General features: G+C 41.7%; 1 protein-coding gene across 7 annotated transcripts in view; it reads right to left on the minus strand.

The window, feature by feature from the left end:
• MOSPD2 (motile sperm domain containing 2) overlaps positions 1-18,404 on the minus strand; it is a 71,873-nt gene that overhangs the window by 23,141 nt on the left and 30,328 nt on the right. For 3 of the 7 annotated variants that reach the window (XM_062183258.1, XM_062183257.1, XM_062183261.1), the window contains exons 7-14: positions 18,074-18,112; positions 11,705-11,829; positions 9,568-9,744; positions 8,972-9,084; positions 6,340-6,436; positions 4,750-4,846; positions 4,196-4,325; positions 343-445 (exon numbers count right to left, since the gene is read on the minus strand). In XM_062183258.1, the coding sequence (XP_062039242.1) occupies positions 343-445; positions 4,196-4,325; positions 4,750-4,846; positions 6,340-6,436; positions 8,972-9,084; positions 9,568-9,744; positions 11,705-11,829; positions 18,074-18,112 (881 nt within the window). Of the gene's footprint in view, positions 1-342; positions 446-752; positions 1,060-4,195; positions 4,326-4,749; positions 4,847-6,339; positions 6,437-8,971; positions 9,085-9,567; positions 9,745-11,704; positions 11,830-18,073; positions 18,113-18,404 lie in introns of those variants that run through there. The other 4 variants (XM_062183259.1, XM_062183263.1, XM_062183262.1 and 1 more) reach the window with 2 other exon arrangements.

The raw sequence follows: 18,404 nt of genomic DNA on the forward strand, positions 1-18,404 counted from the left end.
AGCTATTCAGAAAGCGAGCCTTCCTGCCCTTTCAAATTGTAATGTACTATTTGGTACTTTTGGTCTCAAAAGCCAATTCTTGGCTACTCCCCAAAACACCCTGTGTTTTGCTATTGGTCCCTACCCAAATTAAAATGGCCAGAGCATTTAAAAGGTTAGTAGCTCTCCAAAAGTAACTCACCACATATCACTTCTGATTTGGTGTCTCTTTACAAAGAAGAGAGCATCTCCAGTGTGTCTCTACTGATGGCTTCTCCTTAGGTCAGCGGGTGAGAATGGGTTTCTAATGTCGCTTACCTTTTTACAACTAACACGTTATAGTTAGGAAGAAAGTACACTTACTTGCAGATATATATCTTCACTGGTTTTATCTGACATGTTAAAAGCGTTGTCTTTTAACGTAAGAGTGTTTGGTTTACTGCTCTCAACAGTATGGCATCTTAACCTACGAAAGTCCAAAGACATTAACTCTTTAAAAGTTTCAATGAATTTTCTTTTTTAAAACATTTATTTTATTTATTTGCAAGAGAGAGAGAGAGACAGAGAGAGATCTTCTATCTACTGGTTCACTCCTCAAATGGCTGCAAAGCCAGGGCTAGGTCAAGCCAAAGCCAGGAGCCAGGAGCCAGGAGCCAAGGAGCTTCATCCTGGTCTCCCACATGGGTGCAGAGGCCCAAGGACTTGGGCCATTTTCTAATGCTTTCCCAGGTGCATTGGCAGGGAGCTGGATTGGAAGTGGGGCAGCAGGGTTTCAAACTGGTACCTGTAAGGGATGCCGGCACTGCACATGGCAGCTTAACCCTCTATGCCACAAAGTGAGCCCCTCCATAAAATTTTTTTTAAGATTTATTTATTTATTTGAAAGAGTTACACAGAGAGGAGAGGCAGAGAGAGAGAGAGGTCTTCCATCCACTGGTTCACTCCCCAATTGGCCGCAACGGCCAGAGCAGTGCCGATCTGAAGCCAGGAGCCAGGAGCTTCCTCTGAGTCTCCCTCACGGGTACAGGGGCCCAAGAACTTGGGCCATCTTCTACTGTTCTCCCAGGCCATAGCAGAGAGCTGGATTGGAAATGGAGCAGCAGGGTCTTGAACCGGCGCCCAGATGGGATGCCGGCGCTTCAGGCCAGGGCGTTAAACTGCTGCGCCACAGCACCGGCCCCCATTAATTTTCTTATAAGAGTAAAATAGAAACTGAAAAGAGTGAAATGCAGAAGTCTGTGTCACAGAGGTGAAAGCCCTCATCCCTCTGTCCTGCTTTGCCTTCGGCAGCAGCTCAGTGGATATTTATCATGCAGCTGCTTTTTCCGTGTAAAAAGGACAGAAGAGGTCACCTCAATAACCCACAGGATTCTACAGGAAGATTTTCTTGCAAGGAATTCAGCAGAATTCATCCAAATATCTCATGATTGGAAGGCAACCACACTTTCTAGATGGGAGACAGTAGAAATCCCTAGGCCTCCCTGTCGCTTTCTGTGAGAGTGCAGTTAGAGAAAAGCAACTGTTAGGAACTGAGAAGATGAACAACAGTGTAAAACATACTCCAAAAAAAGCCCCCAAAACCCCTCATTTGGAGGATCCATTTCATAAGAGTTTCAAATTAATCTCCAACACCTTTTATATTGGTGTCTTAGCCTTCCAAAATACTCCCGTCACCATGCCTTTGGCCAGAAAAGCACAAATAAGAACAACAGGCCCTCCTGTAGAATGAACTAGAAAATGGGAACATGTAGACACCAATGTAAATTAAGTGGAACACTCTAAGCCTGACCTCTGTCTGCTTTACGTCCTCCTTCCCACTAAGGCTGACACCCCCACACCCTCCTTTTGGTTCCAACCCTTCCAGCCTTCCCAGGAATGGAACTGCCAGTGACCTCTCTCTTACGTTTGGCCTCTCCTCCAAGGGACCTAGCTCTGGGCTTTTAAACAATGCTCACTTCTTGCCCATTACAGACCCCCAAACAATACCTTCATTAATGCCACATTCCTTCTTCCAAATGTTACCTCAGCCCCTGTTTGACCAGCCAAGCCTCCAGCATGGTTTCTCCGCTTCTGGTTCCTTACTATCTGACCCCTCTCTCCAATGTGGCTCCTGGTTGCCTGAAAGTGCTCTCTGTTCGGCCATCAATAATGTCACCACCAATGGGCACTGCCCACATGTCATGCTCTTGGACCAGCATTGGCAGCACTTGGTATCACTGGTTACTTCTTCCCTTGTAAAGTATTTTTCTAGGGGTAGGTGCTGTGGTGTAGCAGTTAAAGCCACAGACTATGGTGCTAGCATCCCATATGTGTGCTGGTTCGAGGCCAGACTGCTCTACTTCTGATACAGCTCCCTGCTAATGCTCCTGGGAAAACAGTGGAAGATGGCCCAAGTACTTGGGCCCCTGCACCCGCATGGGAGACCCAGAGGAAGTTCCTGGCTCCTGGCTTCGGACTGGTCCAGCTCCAGCAATTGCAGCCATTTGGAGAGTGAACCAGTGGATGAAAGCTAGCTTTCTCTCTCTCTCTCTCTCTCTCTCTCTCTCTCTCACTTTCTCTCTCTCTCTAATTCTGGGCTCTGTTATGACTGCCACAAAATTCTCCCAGCTAGGTCTAACTTTTCCCCTCTGGCTGTGACAACTGAAATAACACCTGTCTCCCTGGGCCCTTGCTTGCTTGCTTCTACTCTATTAAGCACATAGCTGACTGGGTGACCTTGAAAAAGGCACATCAGATCAGGTGTCAGTTTATGATGGAGGCGAACTCCTCCTCTGACCTCGCCTGCCTCTCCAGCTTGCTTTCTTACCACGGACCTTTTCATTTTTGTTCCAGCCATACTTATTTTCTTTTAACTCCTTTTTTTTTCATTCCATTCAGCCATGACAACTAGGTTTTCCAGTCTGTCATGTCTTAAGTGGGTTTTTAAAATCCCTCTCCCTCCCTCTTAAGGTGGGCTTCATGACTGCATGAGTGGATGAAACTAAAACATCTGGCACCATGGAGCCCACACTCAGCACTACTCCAGTGTGACATCCTCAGCAGCGCTCGTGCCTGCACCTGCCAACTATTCCCTACACGGCCCCAGAAGGGTCCTTTGCAAAATAGGCTGTGTCATTGTGTGGCTGTGCTCTGCACAGACACATGGTTTCTGCCCTTGAACTCGGCAGTCCTCACTCTGGCAATGCTCTGGAGGCCTGCTATCTTTGTCCCCATCTCCTGCCGCCCTCTTCCCTTACTGAAGTCAAGCAACACTGACTTCCTTGCTGTGCCTCATACAGTTCCAGAACGCTCCTTTGTCGCTTGCTCTTCTTTCTGGTGGAAGGTTCTTTGTCCAATTATCTATGTGGCCCCCTTTCTCAGTTCCTTCAGGTCCTATTGAAGTGTCATCAGAGGGGCTATCCTTAACTGGTCTATGAGCCAGGGCTTCTCACCCCAACACTCTTGACATTCGCGCCTGGATCATTTCTGTCCTGTGCACTGCAGGTTTAGTGGCATCTTTGGGCTCCCGCCCCCTGCAACTAGATGGCCACAGTACCCCACCCCCTAGTTTTGATAACCAAAAATGTCTCTAGACATTGACAAATGTCCCGTGGGGAACAAAACTGGGAATGCTTTAATTCTTTCTTTTCTCTGTGCCTTTTCAAGACCTCTGTCACAACTGACACGCTCACATGCACACACACATATATACGTACACACTCACAGCTTTTCCCCCTCTTATGTCAGGCATATTTTTGTGTGACTGCAGCTTTTTTTCTAAGAAGACATCACAGATGTCTTTCCATGTCAGAACAAACAGACTTACCGCGCCTTTCTGAGTAGCTGTGGGGTCCTCTTTAGCATGGACACTGTGTAATGTATCTCACTGTTGCTTTACCAGTGCCATTTCGGTTGTTACTTTCTAACCTTTCACGCTTACAAACAATGCTGCCACTAATGTTACAGTACAGAGGGTGACTGTTCCTACCAGGGGAGTTGCTTAGACGGAGATCTGTGTGTGTGTTCTGGACAGATCCAGACTCGTGAACAGGCCTGCCAGCGAGCCTCACTATTAGCGCTCTCCATTAGCAGCTCTGGGCCATTCATCTGGGTGTCCCTAGAGCCTTGCAGAGTTCCCAGCCCACATGGAATGCTTTGGCGTCTGCCAGACACGGGAGGCAAGGGATGCTGCCTAGCTCATGGAGGCACGTTTCTTGTTCTGTGCGTAAAAGCTTACCTGTGCTCCATCACTTTGTTTCTGGGAACTTCTTTCCAGAACTGCGTCAATTCTGCTGGCCCTGTGCCAGATGACTGTTCCATTTCTGCAGCCATTATCAGAAAACGGTCTTGGGCAGAGACTATGAAACCTGCATTTCAAAAAGATAACTCAGCACCCAAACAGGAAGCTTTACAAGGAGCTGAATATGTGGCTTGAGGCGTTATTCTAGAATACAACATAAAGAAAAAAGAAGAAAATGGAACTACCTTAAAAAAGAAAAAAGAAATTCTAATAAGGAGAATTTTTGCTTTTCTGAAATTCAACTTTAATTCTTGTCCATTTAAACAATGTTATTCTATAAAAATAATTACATTTTAATGCTGGAAAAGGGCTTTGGGGACCCTTTTGATCTTCTCATTTCACATGTGAGACAAGAGATGCCTAGAGTGAGGTGAGGAGACTTACTGATACTCTTTTGTTCTCTAGATTCTAGCTGGTAGCTCCGCATGCCGGCACCCAACTCCAAGCCCCGCCCCTACCACACCTGCTGTGGCCCCCAGCTGACAACTCACCCCCATGGGGAGATACAGTTATATCCACCGATGCACCAGGGTCACAGCTGCTGTTGCTTGGCTTGACTCTGTATTTTTCTGGAGCAGTTGTTCTCACCTGTTTATAAATACAGTTAGTCACGTCACATTCTTCATTTTTTCAGGGGTGAAGTGGTTTAAGAATGACTTGGGAAAAAACTCCAGAAGTTAATAATGAATGATCAGAGTTTGCAGAGCAGCTTTGGCAGGTATGCACAGAATGCATATTTTTCCTGCCAAGGGGATAAAAGCATCTTGACCCATATCTAAGTCACTTAGCCTTCCTAGTCAATAAAAATATTAATCCATGCGTTAAATATTTGTTTAATGGCCTGAATTTGGTGATGCAAAGTCACAAAACAATGCCCATGAGAGCACATTACAAAAGTGTTCAGAAAATCAAAGCAGTAGATAATTGAAGCATATCCAGCACCTCCTAGCAGCTGCATCGAAGTACAGGGCAGTGCTGGACGCAGTCCTACTCAGGCTCAGGTTAGCATTCAATATTAATTACCCTCCAGAATATTCTGCTTTGGATTTTATAGTTTTATCTTTCACTTATTACAAGTTAAATTATTCATATAACAAAGGGTGGTTATTCTAGGGTTTTTATTTCTAGAAAATTCTAAATCCTACGGTTGGTTTGGATATTAGCCCATTACTGCACTTTTAAGTTTGCGACACATGGGGCAGGCATTGGTACAGCGGTTAACATGCTGCTTGAGATGCCTGCATCCTACAGCGGAGCGCCTGAGCTCCAGACCCAGCTCTGCTTCTGACTCTAGCTTCATGCTGATGTGCACCCTTCATGCTGATGTGCAGCTGATGATGGCTCAAGTACTTGAGGCCCTGCCACACTTGTGGGAGACCCAATTGGGTTTGTGGCTCCCAGCTTTGGCCTGACCCTGCTCTGGCTGTTGTGGGCATTTGGGGAGTGAACAAGCAGATGGAGGATCTGTGTCTGTCTCTCTGCCTTTCAAATAAAAATAAATAAATAAATAAAAATTTAAAAGAAAAGGTTGAGATATAGATCCCAGGGAAAATTTTAGATAAGTTATACTGCTTGGTTAGAAGTAGAAGGTAGGGGGCCAGCGTTGTGGCGTAGTAGGTAAAGCTGCTGCCTATGATGCTGGCATCCCATATGGGTGCTGGTTCGTGTTCTTGCTGCTCCACTTCTAATCCAGCTCCCTGCTAATAGCCTGGGAAAGCAGCTAAAGATGGCCTAAGTACTTGGCCTCCTGCTACTCATGTGGGAGACCTGGACGATGCTCCTGGTTCCTATCTTCAGCCCAGCCCAGCCCCAGCCACTGCGGCCATCTGAAGAGTGAACCAGTGGATAGAAGATCTCTCTCTCTCTCTCTCTCTCTCTTGGTCTCTGCTTCTCTCTCTGTAACTCTTTCAAATAAATAAATAAATCTTAAAAAAAAGTAGAAGGTAGTACAACATGCCAAAAAATATAAATGAAAACACTGTGCAAGTTCAAAGTTATCCATCTTTCAATTAGAATATGCCTAGAATCACTTCCTATGTTTTATTTCCACAATTTGTTTATTACATCTTTCAGATATTTACCTTAAAGGCCACTATATTTTTAGTTACGTTTGTCAACACTATTAAAGTTTTCTTCTCTCCAGATTCTGTACTTCCAAAATACAGTTCTTCAGCTGGGCTACATGGTGACAAAAACACAAAGAATTTATATTACTCAGAATAAATGACAATCTAATTGCTAATTTTAAGAAAAATATTTGGCTAATATTTTATACTCATTTGGATAAAGAGATTTTATTAAAAGGACTACAAAACAATTATCAAATATGATTTTATATTTTAATCTTACTGATTCAATATCTGCTATTTAAGAAGTCCTCTGGTTTTCCCTAATATCAGAAGCATAATAAAGAAGAATAGAAGTGAGAATTAGGAAGATTCTGTATTAATCCTATAATCAATGCAATTTTAAGATACATTTATTTCAACTCTTGGGAAGGTTATAGATTATAATCAATGCAAAGAAGGTATCACCACTTCAAATTTACCTAATTAGAGAAAGACTAGAATGGGGCATATCTAACAGTGAAGACTGTAACTTATAAAGAAAGATCATTAGGGATACATGTAAGTAACAGGACAATTTCTTATTACACAATGGCTTTCCTTAGTAATAGAGAAGGAGAAAAGTAAACACGGAAATCAATTTGGGGTGGGAACTTATCAAACAGTAAACGCAGTAAGCCTCAGACTTCAAAGTTTACTGTCATGCGCCAATGTAATGCTCAAGACCTAAAATAAAAATGAAAAGACTCAAGCCAAGTTTATAATTATGTTAGCCAAACTGTATCATGTGCCTTAAAAATGAGCATTTTTGTTGTGCATAAAAAGGTGAATGACTGAACTAAGGTGAGTCTTCAGAGCCCTTGCTTCTTAGATGGCACCTTTAAACTGATCCATTGTTTACCAGGAATATCTGCCCATCAGGGACATTCCTTCGTGTAGAGAGAACACCTATTTTTGAGGAAGAGTTCTCCCAGAAAGGCTATGCTCAGCTCTGGACAAGACGGAAAATGAGCACAGTTGTTGGCTTCCTGTTAAAGTTCCTTCTTAAATAAGCCACACAAAAGACAGGGAAGTGATCGATCTCTGAATTGCTCTCAGTAAGCAGCACAACATCACAGCTGGGCCCTTGTGCTTGTGCAGGAGCAGCTCTGTGATCATGCCAAGGGGACAGGCAGTGGCGGGCAGAGCCAAAGTGTAGCCTTGGATGCTGTCCTGCCCCAGCCCGGCTTCTCCCAAGCCTTTCTTCCTGTCCCACCTGGACACTTCTCACAGGCATCCTGGGAACACAAAATGTGGAATTTTCTCAGCATAAGGGAAAATGGAAACAAACTCTAAAGGGGGAAAATGGCAAAATAAAACCATGGGAAACAAAATACATGTGCCCCCCCCCCCCATCACACACACACACACACACACACTCTGAAGTTGTGGAGATAAATCTAAATATAACAGTAATAAAATTATATATAATCAAACTGATCTTGTTACCCAGAGTACCCGAGATTAGATTTTTTGAATGTCTGGTTGTATGAGGGATCTTCAGAAAGTCCACAAAATATGCACATTATGAGAAAACTATGCATGGATTTCAACAAATTTTTTGCATTCAAACCACTTTATCTTTTAATTCAATTTTCTATAGACTTTGTGAAGTACTCTTGTATTGTTCAAAAAAGACATGTCTAATCCACAGTTACACAGGAAAGTTGCAAGTAAAGGAGTACAAAATTGCTACATTAGATCAGCATTGAAGTGGGCTGGTGCAGTAGTATCAACTTAAGGCTAAACAGATTTCCCAAGCAAAAGCATCAGTGGTGGGAAAGATGTCTTGAAATAATGATAACAAAGTCATATTTGGGGTCAGATAACCTGGCAGTAGAAATAGACATGCGCTGAAATTGGGCTTTAGTCAAAAACCTATTTTTCCAAGTTCACCTTTGGCTTTTAGAAGGTCAAATCAACAAAGACCAATTTCAGTGGCATTTCTGACACACCTGAACTTGTGCAAGTATCAGTAATATGAGAAAAGAATGTTGGCTGGCGCCGTAGCTTAACAGGCTAATCCTCTGCCTTGTGGCGCCGACACACCGGGTTCTAGTCCCGGTTGGGGCTCCGGATTCTGTCCTGGTTGCCCCTCTTCCAGGCCAGCTCTCTGCTGTGGCCAGGGAGTGCAGTGGAGGATGGCCCAAGTGCTTGGGCCCTGCACCCCATGGGAGACCAGGAGAAGCACCTGGCTCCTGGCTTCGGATCAGCGAGATACGCCGGCTGCAGTGGCCATTGGAGGGTGAACCAACAGCAAAAAGGAAGACCTTCCTCTCTGTCTCTCTCTCTCACTATCCACTCTGCCTGTCAAAAAAAAAAAAAAAAAAGAAAAAAAGAATGTAATGGTGATTCAGATGACTAGAAATTTATGAATATCCATTTTTATTAACTGACACACAAGGAAGGTCCTTAAAGGCTCAGCGGAATAACTAAGAAAAAGGTGGCTAAGAATATCACTATGGGAACCATGGCAACACTTCAGATCACCTTAAATTTTGTTATCTCCATAGTTTCAAGAATAGTATAGAAGTCTTCTAAATTTTGCAGCTCCCTTAAGATGATCAAGATCTGTCCTAAATCTGTAGCTAATAAAATTAACGAGTACCTGATATGGAGTAAGGGCCCTTTAAACACACTCAAGGGTTTCTTGAAAGATTTTATCTTTGAATCGCCTTTTTCATTTTCTTCTACTTTGGAAGTAGGTTCAGATGGGTTAAGCTAAAGACACAGGAAAGAAAATGAAGAGGGAAAAGACACTGAAAATTTATTATTACCCTGACATTTGGGCATGTTATTAGGCAAAAGAGTAAACATTATTTTGAGTCAATCCAAATTATGCTTTTTAATTAGGTTTACTAGGTCTAAGAGACATAAGTAAGCTATATTAACAGGACTCTTAACATATAGTTGAGTGCCTGCTACAAACAGATTACTGCAGAAAATGTAACATGGTTCTTTCCTTAAGTGTTTAAATTTGTTCTAAATTATAACATCATATCTGTCCCTCTATCATTCATCCCTGATTACTTGTGAAAAGAGTGACAACTAAGTGCTCTTTAAACAAAATGAGATAGAGGAACTATATCAAGGTAGGTTCACATTCATCACATTTATAAAATATTTTTCTCTTAGGCAATTAAAATATTTTATAAATTGGGGCTAGAGCATAGCCTTTGCCTCAAGTTCACTTCCTAAAGTTACCTTCTTTAGCAGAGCTGTTTGTTCTTCATTAGGAACGGCCTCCAGGGTCTCTTTGCCGTCACTTTCTATATCCTCTTTACTTGAAGTTTCGTCCTCACTGGTAATGGGCCCATTCTCACACAGTGGCGTCTGGAAGTCATCATCTACTAACGGTGGATAGCTGTACTTGAAAGGATCCTAAAAGAAAAGACTTTATCAGGCTCTCGAGAAATGGCTAGTAGATTTGAAATTCATTACTTTGGCCAAGAAAACTGATTGAATTAGGTAGTGCAATTTCAAATATAGAAAGCATTATGTCAAGCTAGAAAGGGAAAGAAAGGAAGAGGTGTGGGACATTGGGCTGTCTAGCTATGAAGACTCCATTAGATCTTTAGCTCTCTCCTCATGCCAAAACAAATGGTAGATAGATAAAAGCTTTAAATGTATGCATGTATGAGTAGGTGTGTGATTAGAAAATATTCAAGCTGCAGAACAAAACTAAATAGGATTAAAAACAAAACAAAATAAAAAACACACTAAAACCCAAGTCCATAAGAACTGAGCACCCGACAACAAAGCAATTCCCAATGGCCCCAAGCAAGCGAAACCCAATCAACCAATCAATGAAGCACTAACCGAAAAGCCCTCTGAAAACAAAACACATTAAGTAAGCTTTTTGTTTACAAAAGGTCACAATTGGAAAAATATGTATCACACAGGTAAGAAATGAAAGACAGCCTTTGTTAACATATACAAAGCAACAAGCAACAGCGTGCTGACCCACCAGAACAAGGGGAAAGGGAAGGATACAGAGCTCACAGAAACCCAACTAAGGCTGCCTCTGGAATCTGCTCCAGATCTCTTACAACAAAACACACGCAAGTGCAAACCACAGTACAATCTTCTTCCCCTGAGAATGGCAAAGACAGCCAACGTGAGAATATGTAGTTTTGGCAAGCCATGGTTCCAGTATTCTCACACTGGTGGGAAGTGGGCCCAATCTCTTTAGAGGCACGTGACAACAGACATCTAAATGAGAAACCATATATACCCACTGGTCCAATTATTTTACTTCTCGAAGCTTATCCTTTGGGGGATATTTGCTGTGCCCCTGGACCAAGAGTTATTTGCAAGGATCTTCCCTGCAGCAATCTTTCCAAGGGCAAAAGAGTACAAAACCACTACAGACGGTCCTTTGTGAAGTAAATCACCCTCTCCACATGCAAAAGAAAACAGCAGTTTTACTAAATTCATTTTAAGACACAACAATTTTATGGGCAAATTATTATAAATGACAGGTCAAATAAATTGTTATTTTAACTAACTGTCAGAGCTGACCTGGGCCACACTTGGTCTCGCTGGTTAGTATGTGAAATATAAAGCCTCGGAAGAGGACAGCAGTAAACTTCAAATTAAAAATACTGCTTCAAGGCTTTTCTAATCAAAGAAAAAAACACAGGACATTCCAAAACTGTCATTTTGCTTCTTTCAGAATACAGTTTTGCCAGGAAGTATAAAAGCAGACCATACAAATTAAGTATATTAAGAAATATTGTCGACTCAAAGCATACCAAATCCATATGTTTCACAGTTTCTATACTTAACATGTTTTAAGTGAAAAAGACTTGAACAGTGAACAACTGGAAGCAGATTAAAGATATATCAAAAGGAAAGTCAACAGCTTATGGTTCATCTCTAGACAATGGAATACTACGCAGCCACAAACAATCAAGTTTGCCATATACTGACTTGGAATGATCTCAAAGAAAAAGGATCCCAGAATGCACCAGAGTGTATAAATACACTAGCTGTTTAGAAGACATGAGTGTGGGGAAGAATTATACATGCTTTCTTGCTTATCTATGCAATACATATCTCCTGAAATTAATAAAAAGAAATCCAAGTGGGAAGGGGACCAGGAGTAGGGGATAGGACTGGGAGACATTTGACCGAAGACTTGTTTCTGCATACTCTCCTTAGCTGATAACCATGCAAACATACCACTTAGGAAAAGAAACATTTAGCAACTTCAACATGTAGATAAAAAACATCTGCACATTGCTTGCAGATACTCTTGGGTATCTAGCATCTTCCTTTTGCCATGGGAAAAGAACATAGCCTAACTGGCCATTGTCCAGATTTCAGGTAGTATACTTACGGTTCCACCCATGTGGGGAGGCAGGTATTCTACACTGACATAATCCTGGACTTCATTTTTACTTGTAAACTTCAACAAACTCACAGCTTCTGGACCAAGCCAAGTTTTCACAATTTTGAAAGCAGCTGAAGAAAAAACAGTCACTTCATTACAATTCTTTTCATGTTTTCTTAATTTATTGTATGTGCTAGCCCAGGTCTTCTGGAATCAGTCTGGCCTATATCTGCTAACACTTATCTTTGCGTGGCCGAATATTTAATTAACATTCTCTAATTCTTGCAAGCATTTACAGTGACTGTAAATGACTGTCCCTTATGGGTTTCCAGAGTTCCACAAAGATTTAGGAAGATTAAATTATCCTGATGTTCATTAATGAACTTGTAAGGGTTTTGGCCTCTGAACACATCTATCAACGACCTCAACCACTTTTAGGCTCTGAATCAAAGTGCAGTGTGATTCAGGGAATAACTAACTGCATAGTAGTGTGAAGAGTTATTTCCTTTATGGTTCTGATAAATCCACAATCCTAGAAGCCTTTTCAATGGGGTCCAGAAGAGAAGGAAGCAGCCCTCCTTGTTATGGGTGTGAGCTGGACCCAGACTTCCTTCCTAACCCGAATCTTCTCTGACTCTCTCTCAGGCGGTGCAGTTTACATACTGGGGGGAAACTTAAGGAGTCAACAAGCATGAACTATCAAACCCAGCTGCTTGGGATTCTCAATCTTCTTCTGTCATGTCATTTCTCATTTGCACTTAATTTTTGAAACTTGACATATTGTGACATTCTGATCACATATTAAAGAAATTAAAAGGGGAAAATGGAATTATATTTGCAAGTGCCTTTAGCAAAAAACACAGGAAATAAGAATAGCATGCTAACTAGTAGTTCAGAAAATCACATTTTCACTTCGGCTAACTATGATTTTAGTTTTTTCACATAACATCTGAATTTTCATAACTGCTAAGGAACTTGGCATGTTTGGAGCTATACTCCTTGAGTTAAATAAAGTGCTAAAGCTAATTTTTTTGTAACAGCTTTATTGAAATATAATTTACATACCATAAAAATATACCCTTTTAAGACTACCATTTGTTTTTAGTAAATTCACAGGGTTGTGCAATCATTACCACTACGTAATCTTTCAACGTCTTCATCACACCAGAGTCCTCACAGTTCTTGGCAACTACTCATCTATTTTTTTTGAAAGATTTATTTATTTATTTGAAAGTTAGAGTTACATGGAGAAGGAGAGGTAGTCCATCCGCTGGTTCACTCCCCGATCTGCCACAAAGGCCGGAGCTGCGCTGATCCAAAGCCAGGAGCCAGGAGCTTCCTCCAGGTCTCCCATGTGGGTGCAGGGGCCCAAGGACTTGGGCCATCCTCCACTGCTTTCCCAAGGCATAGCAGAGAGGGGGATCAGAAGTGCAGCAGCTGGGACTCAAACCGGCACCCATTTGGGATGCCAGCTCTGCAGGTGGCGGCTTTACTCGCTACACCACAGTGCTGGCCCCTCATATATTTTCTATCTTCATGGATTTGCTGCTTTTGGAGATTGTGTGTGTGTGTGTGTATATATATATATATATATATATATATCACAGAATCACAAAATATGTGGCTTTTTGTACTGGCTTTGTTTACTTAGCATGTTTTCAAGGCTCATCCAAGATGGAGCAGGTATTGGCACTTAGTTCTTGTTTATAGATACACAGTATTTATTTATCCATTTATCAACTGATGAACCTTTGAAGTGTTTCCACCTTTTCAATGATGAGTAATGCTGGTATAAACATCTGTGTGCAAGTTTTTGTGAAGACATGTTTTCACTTCACAGGTATCTGAAGGAGTGGGGTTTATGGATCATTCCTGGTTTGACTTTTTGAAGAACTGCCCAGTTGTTTTGCACGGTGGCCACACCACTTTACAGTCTCACCAGCAGTGTATTGAGGATTCCAATTTCTCCATATCCTCACCAATATTTGTTATTGTCTTTTGTTGAGTATTGCCACCCTGCAGGTTTTGAAGTGTCTCACTTTGTTTTGACATTCATTTCTCTAATGCCTGAAGATTGAGTTATCTTTTTATTTGCTTCGTGCCCATTTGTATATCTTCTTTAGAAAAATGTCTACAAATCTTTAATCCACTTTTTAATCAGGCCATATGTCTTTAGTGAATTGTAAATTATATATTCTAGCTATGTCTCTTATCAGATGTATGATTTGTAAGTCATTTCTTCTCTGCGATGATTATCTTTTCACCTCTTGGTGGTGTACTTGGAAGCATAAAAGTTCTTAACTTTAAGGAAGTACATTTATCTCTTTTTTTGCTTTTGTTCCTTGTGCTTCTAGTGTTATATGTAAGAAATCACTACCTAATCCAAGCATGGAGATTTTCTCCTACAGGTTTTTCTGAGTTTTATAACTTTAACTCTTACATTTAGATCTCTGAATCACTTTAATTTTTACACATGCTATGAGCTAAGGGTCCAACATCATTCCTTTCGATGCAGATTCCCAGTTTGCCATCATAACTTACGAAAAAGATTTTTTTTCCACTGGATTATTTTGGAATTGTCAAAAACAGAAAATTAACTGATGACAAATGTTGAGCTCATCTCTGGACTCTTTTCTGTCTCATGGAGCTACATTATACCCACACTACAAGGTCTTGACTACAGTAGCTTGGTCATAAACTGAAATCAGGAAGTAAAAGTCTTCCAATGTTTCAAGACCATTTGATTACTCTGGGCCTCTTGAATTTTCATATAAATTTAGGGCCAGATTGTTGATTTCTGCCCCCCACCCAAAAAAAAGTGGCTGGGCTTTTGATAGCAACTGCATTAGGATATCAATTTGGGAAGTGCTGCCATCTTTGCAAAACATTTAAAAGATTTTTTTTTTTTGGAAAGAGAGGGAGAGAGAGAGAGAGAGAGAGATTGATTGATCGATTGATTTCATCTTTGGTTCACTCCCCAAATGCCCGCAACAGCCATGGCTGGGCCTGTGCAAAGCCAGGAGCCAGAAACTCAATCTGGACCTTAAGTCTTTTAATCTGTTACTGCAGATGGCTGGAACAGAGGTTCTTATGCCCCATAAGAAAGGAATTTCAGACTGAGACCAAAATAGGCAGTAAGAAAACTAGTAGTGTTTAATGTAAAGTATGCACCTGGCAGGCCAGGTGGGCAACTCAGTAAAGACCCAAGGGCACAGTCTGCATTCAGACTGGAGTGTTTATGGGTATGGGCCCATCATTCCTCCTCTCCTGTACCTCTTCTTCTGGGATACTGCTGAGTGAAGGGCTTTCTGGGTGTGGACTTTGAGAAATCCCTCCCAGGGCTTTATCGGCACAGTGTTACAGAACTGAACACTCACCCCTGGCGGCAGGCTGCAGAGACTCACCCACAAAATTATAGGACAGGGCAGGACTTCTGGGCTGCTTCCAGGGCATGCTTCCATGTTCCTTGCCTCATTCAACCATGTGAACTTCTCATTATTTTTCCTTTCCCTCCCCCCAGCCCTCCCCAGACTGATGTCTACCTTTTTACTTTACAAATCCATGAACATGAGGTATTTGTTTACATAGTGCTGTGGGGATGTGTTCCCTAGTTTTTATTCCAAGTCTTTGCTCCCGGCATGAGATAAGAATTCAAAGCAGAGGTATAAGTAAGGCGCATAAATGTGAGCAGGAGTTATTTCAAGTGAGGGTGTGCGTACACATTCGGGTGAGGAGAAATACTCGTCACGAGAGGGCCAGCATAAAAGAGAGCTGCCCACAAGGAGAGAGAGCCAGAGAAGGCAAGAGAAAGAAGGCCAAAATGGGCCATTCCCTTGTCCAGTGGTCCCCTTTATGGGGTGGGGTGGTGCCCTAATTGAATATACAAATGGGGTGGAGTTTGGGAGTTTAGTGTGTGAAGTTTTCTGGGAGCTTCATGGTGTCTCTACATGGAGCTCAGCTTACATGTGTTTGTCATGCTGTGTGCTCTTTCGTGGTGTAGGGGACACTCAGGTGCATTGTGGGAAAATGGGTGTACTGGATTGGCACATAAGGGAGTGGAGTTAAAGTGCAGGGCTGTGAGACAGAAACAGTGGGAAAATCTTCCAGTTTATTTCTTCCCCTAATTTCCTGCCTATTCTGCATTAGCATTAGGTCTTTGAATGTTCTGGACTGGGGTTTTGTAGTTTCCATTACACATGTCTTGAACTCTTATTAATTTTATTTTGAAATTATTTTATGCTTTTGATGCTGATATAAATGAAGTTCTTTAAAAGTGCATTTTTGGATTATTCATTGCTAGTGCATTGGAATAGAACTGATTTTGTGTTTTGACTTTGTATCCTACAATCTTGCTGAACTTGGTTCTAATACATCACTTGGTGAATTTCTTAAAATTTTCTATAGGATTATGTCATCTGCAAATAGAGACAGTGTTATTTCTTCCTTTCCAATCTGAGTCTGCTTTGTTTCTTTCTTGCCTGACTGTCCTGGCTAGACCGTCTAGTATAATGTTGCATAGAAATGGAGAGAGCAGACAATCACGTCTTGTTCCTCATCTTAGTGGGGGAAGCATCCATTCTCTCACTGCTAAGTATGATGCTGGCTGTGGGTTATGCACATCAGCAGGCTGAGCAAGTCCTCTTTTGTGTACCAAAGAATTCCCCTTATCCAAAGAAGTAAGGTCCTCTGCTTCTGGGAGGTGATCTTTATGCCTGATAGGATTGTTTTTGTTTGCCTGGAGACCTTGGGTCACATAGGAAGAATATGATTGAGGGTGGGAGCTTGCCATGGCTGAAAAGACTACCTGGGATTTAGGGTGGGGCTTTGAATCAGAGATCTCACTCAGCCTCTGGAGGGACTACAGACAGATCAACCATGTGGGCAATCAATCATGCCTATGTAATTAAAATCATTAACAGAAAGCTGGATACTGAGGCTTGAGTGAAGTTCCCTGGTTGACAATACTTGATGTGCACTGCCACACATGGATGCTGGTGGAGTAAAATGCTCTGCATCAGGCCCCTCCCTGGACTCTGAGCCACGTTTCATATTCCACAGCTGATTTTAATCTGAATCGTAATCGTGGGTATAAAAGCTTTCAGAAAGTTCAAGGAGTACCTTCAGTTCATGTCAGAGTTGACTGTGGTCTTGTGTTGCTTCAACTCTTAGCTGCTGACTTTGTTGACTGCTTTTATATCATGAAAGGGCACCAGATTTTGTCAAGTGTTTTTTCTCTTTCTATTCAGAGGATCATGTAGTTTCCCCCCACTTTAGTTCTATTAATATGGTGGATTATATTGCTTGATTTTCATAGGTTGAACCAGCTTTGCATTCCTGATATAAATCTCACTTGGTCATGGTGTATAATGCCTGTTAAATGCTATTGGATCCAGTCTGCTAGTATTTTATTGAGGACTGGTGTGTTTATGTTCCTAAGGGATATGGTCTGTAAATTTCTTTTTCCATGATACCTGATATTAGGGTTATCATTGCCTCATAAGACAGTTGGGAAGTATTTCTTCTTTTTTACTTTTTGGAAGTTTGCAAAGGATTGGTGCTGATTCCTCTTTAAATGTTTCACAGAATTTACCAGTGAGGCCTCGTGGGCATGGGCTTTTTCTGTGGGAAGTTCTTTGTTCATTTCCTTTGTTATCCTGCTACTCTGATTTTTCTTGGGTCAGTTTTGGCAATATGTGTCTTTCTGAGAATTTGTTCATTTCATCTAGGTTATCTAATTTCTTGACATACAGGTAGTCTTAGTATTCGCTTATAATCCTTTCTTATTTCTGCAAGGTCAGTGGAGATGTCCCCTCTTTCAGTCCACATTTTAATAATTTAGTTGCACTTTTGGCATTAGTCATCATTTAATCTGTATTTTTCTCTGAATTCCACACAGGGCATGCACCATACAAGCATTGTTATCATAAGATACCTTTTCAATGGCTTTGAAAAATATATATCCCAACTGTCAAAAAGGTCATGGGACTGCAGTGACCTAGTGTTAATTTCAGATTCGTCCCACTTTCTTCCTCAATGCCCAAAGCCCATGAGGAAACCCAGCCAAGGCCTGCCTTCTCTGACATACTCTATCTATTGGATAACAGACTGAAGCAGGTGGCTATGGTTTTATCTGAATATCTGAGTACCTTGAGGCTGTTTTTGAAGAAGCCCGGCGGCTCTCGCTGAGCCTGAGAATGGACTGTAAGCCCAGTGTGCTTAGGAACAGCTTTGAAGTGTTCCAGCTCCAGCCTCTTAGGAGTGTACACCAAGTACAATCAGAACATTTTAAAATCAATTGCAGAAATACGGTTAAGCTGGCAAAGAAAGAAAGAAGTCAGACATTTTGTTTCAGGAAGACATAAATAAAATACTCACCATTCATTATCCAAGGCATATCAAAGATGACTATTTTTGCTAAAAGAAGAAAAAAAATTCATTGAATGTGACTTAGTACCTCGACAGTACCATCACTTATCCCTGGCCTAGAAAAACTGGTCACCTGAATGTCAGTAGTAAGTGAGGCAGCTAAGTTTTAGTTCAGTAACGTGTGAATGGTGCAGGAACTGGAGCAACATCTCACCAGAGGGAGAGGCCCACCCAAGAGCATGGCTTGTGGAAAATCAGTAATGCACTCGCACTGTCCTTTGGCAAACAGCCTGTTCTGTTCACCTACTACTTTTGTTCTTTGTAGAAAGGTACAAAAGAA

This window comes from Lepus europaeus, chromosome X (assembly GCF_033115175.1).
Source record: "Lepus europaeus isolate LE1 chromosome X, mLepTim1.pri, whole genome shotgun sequence".
NCBI classification, from domain to species: Eukaryota; Metazoa; Chordata; class Mammalia; order Lagomorpha; family Leporidae; genus Lepus; species Lepus europaeus.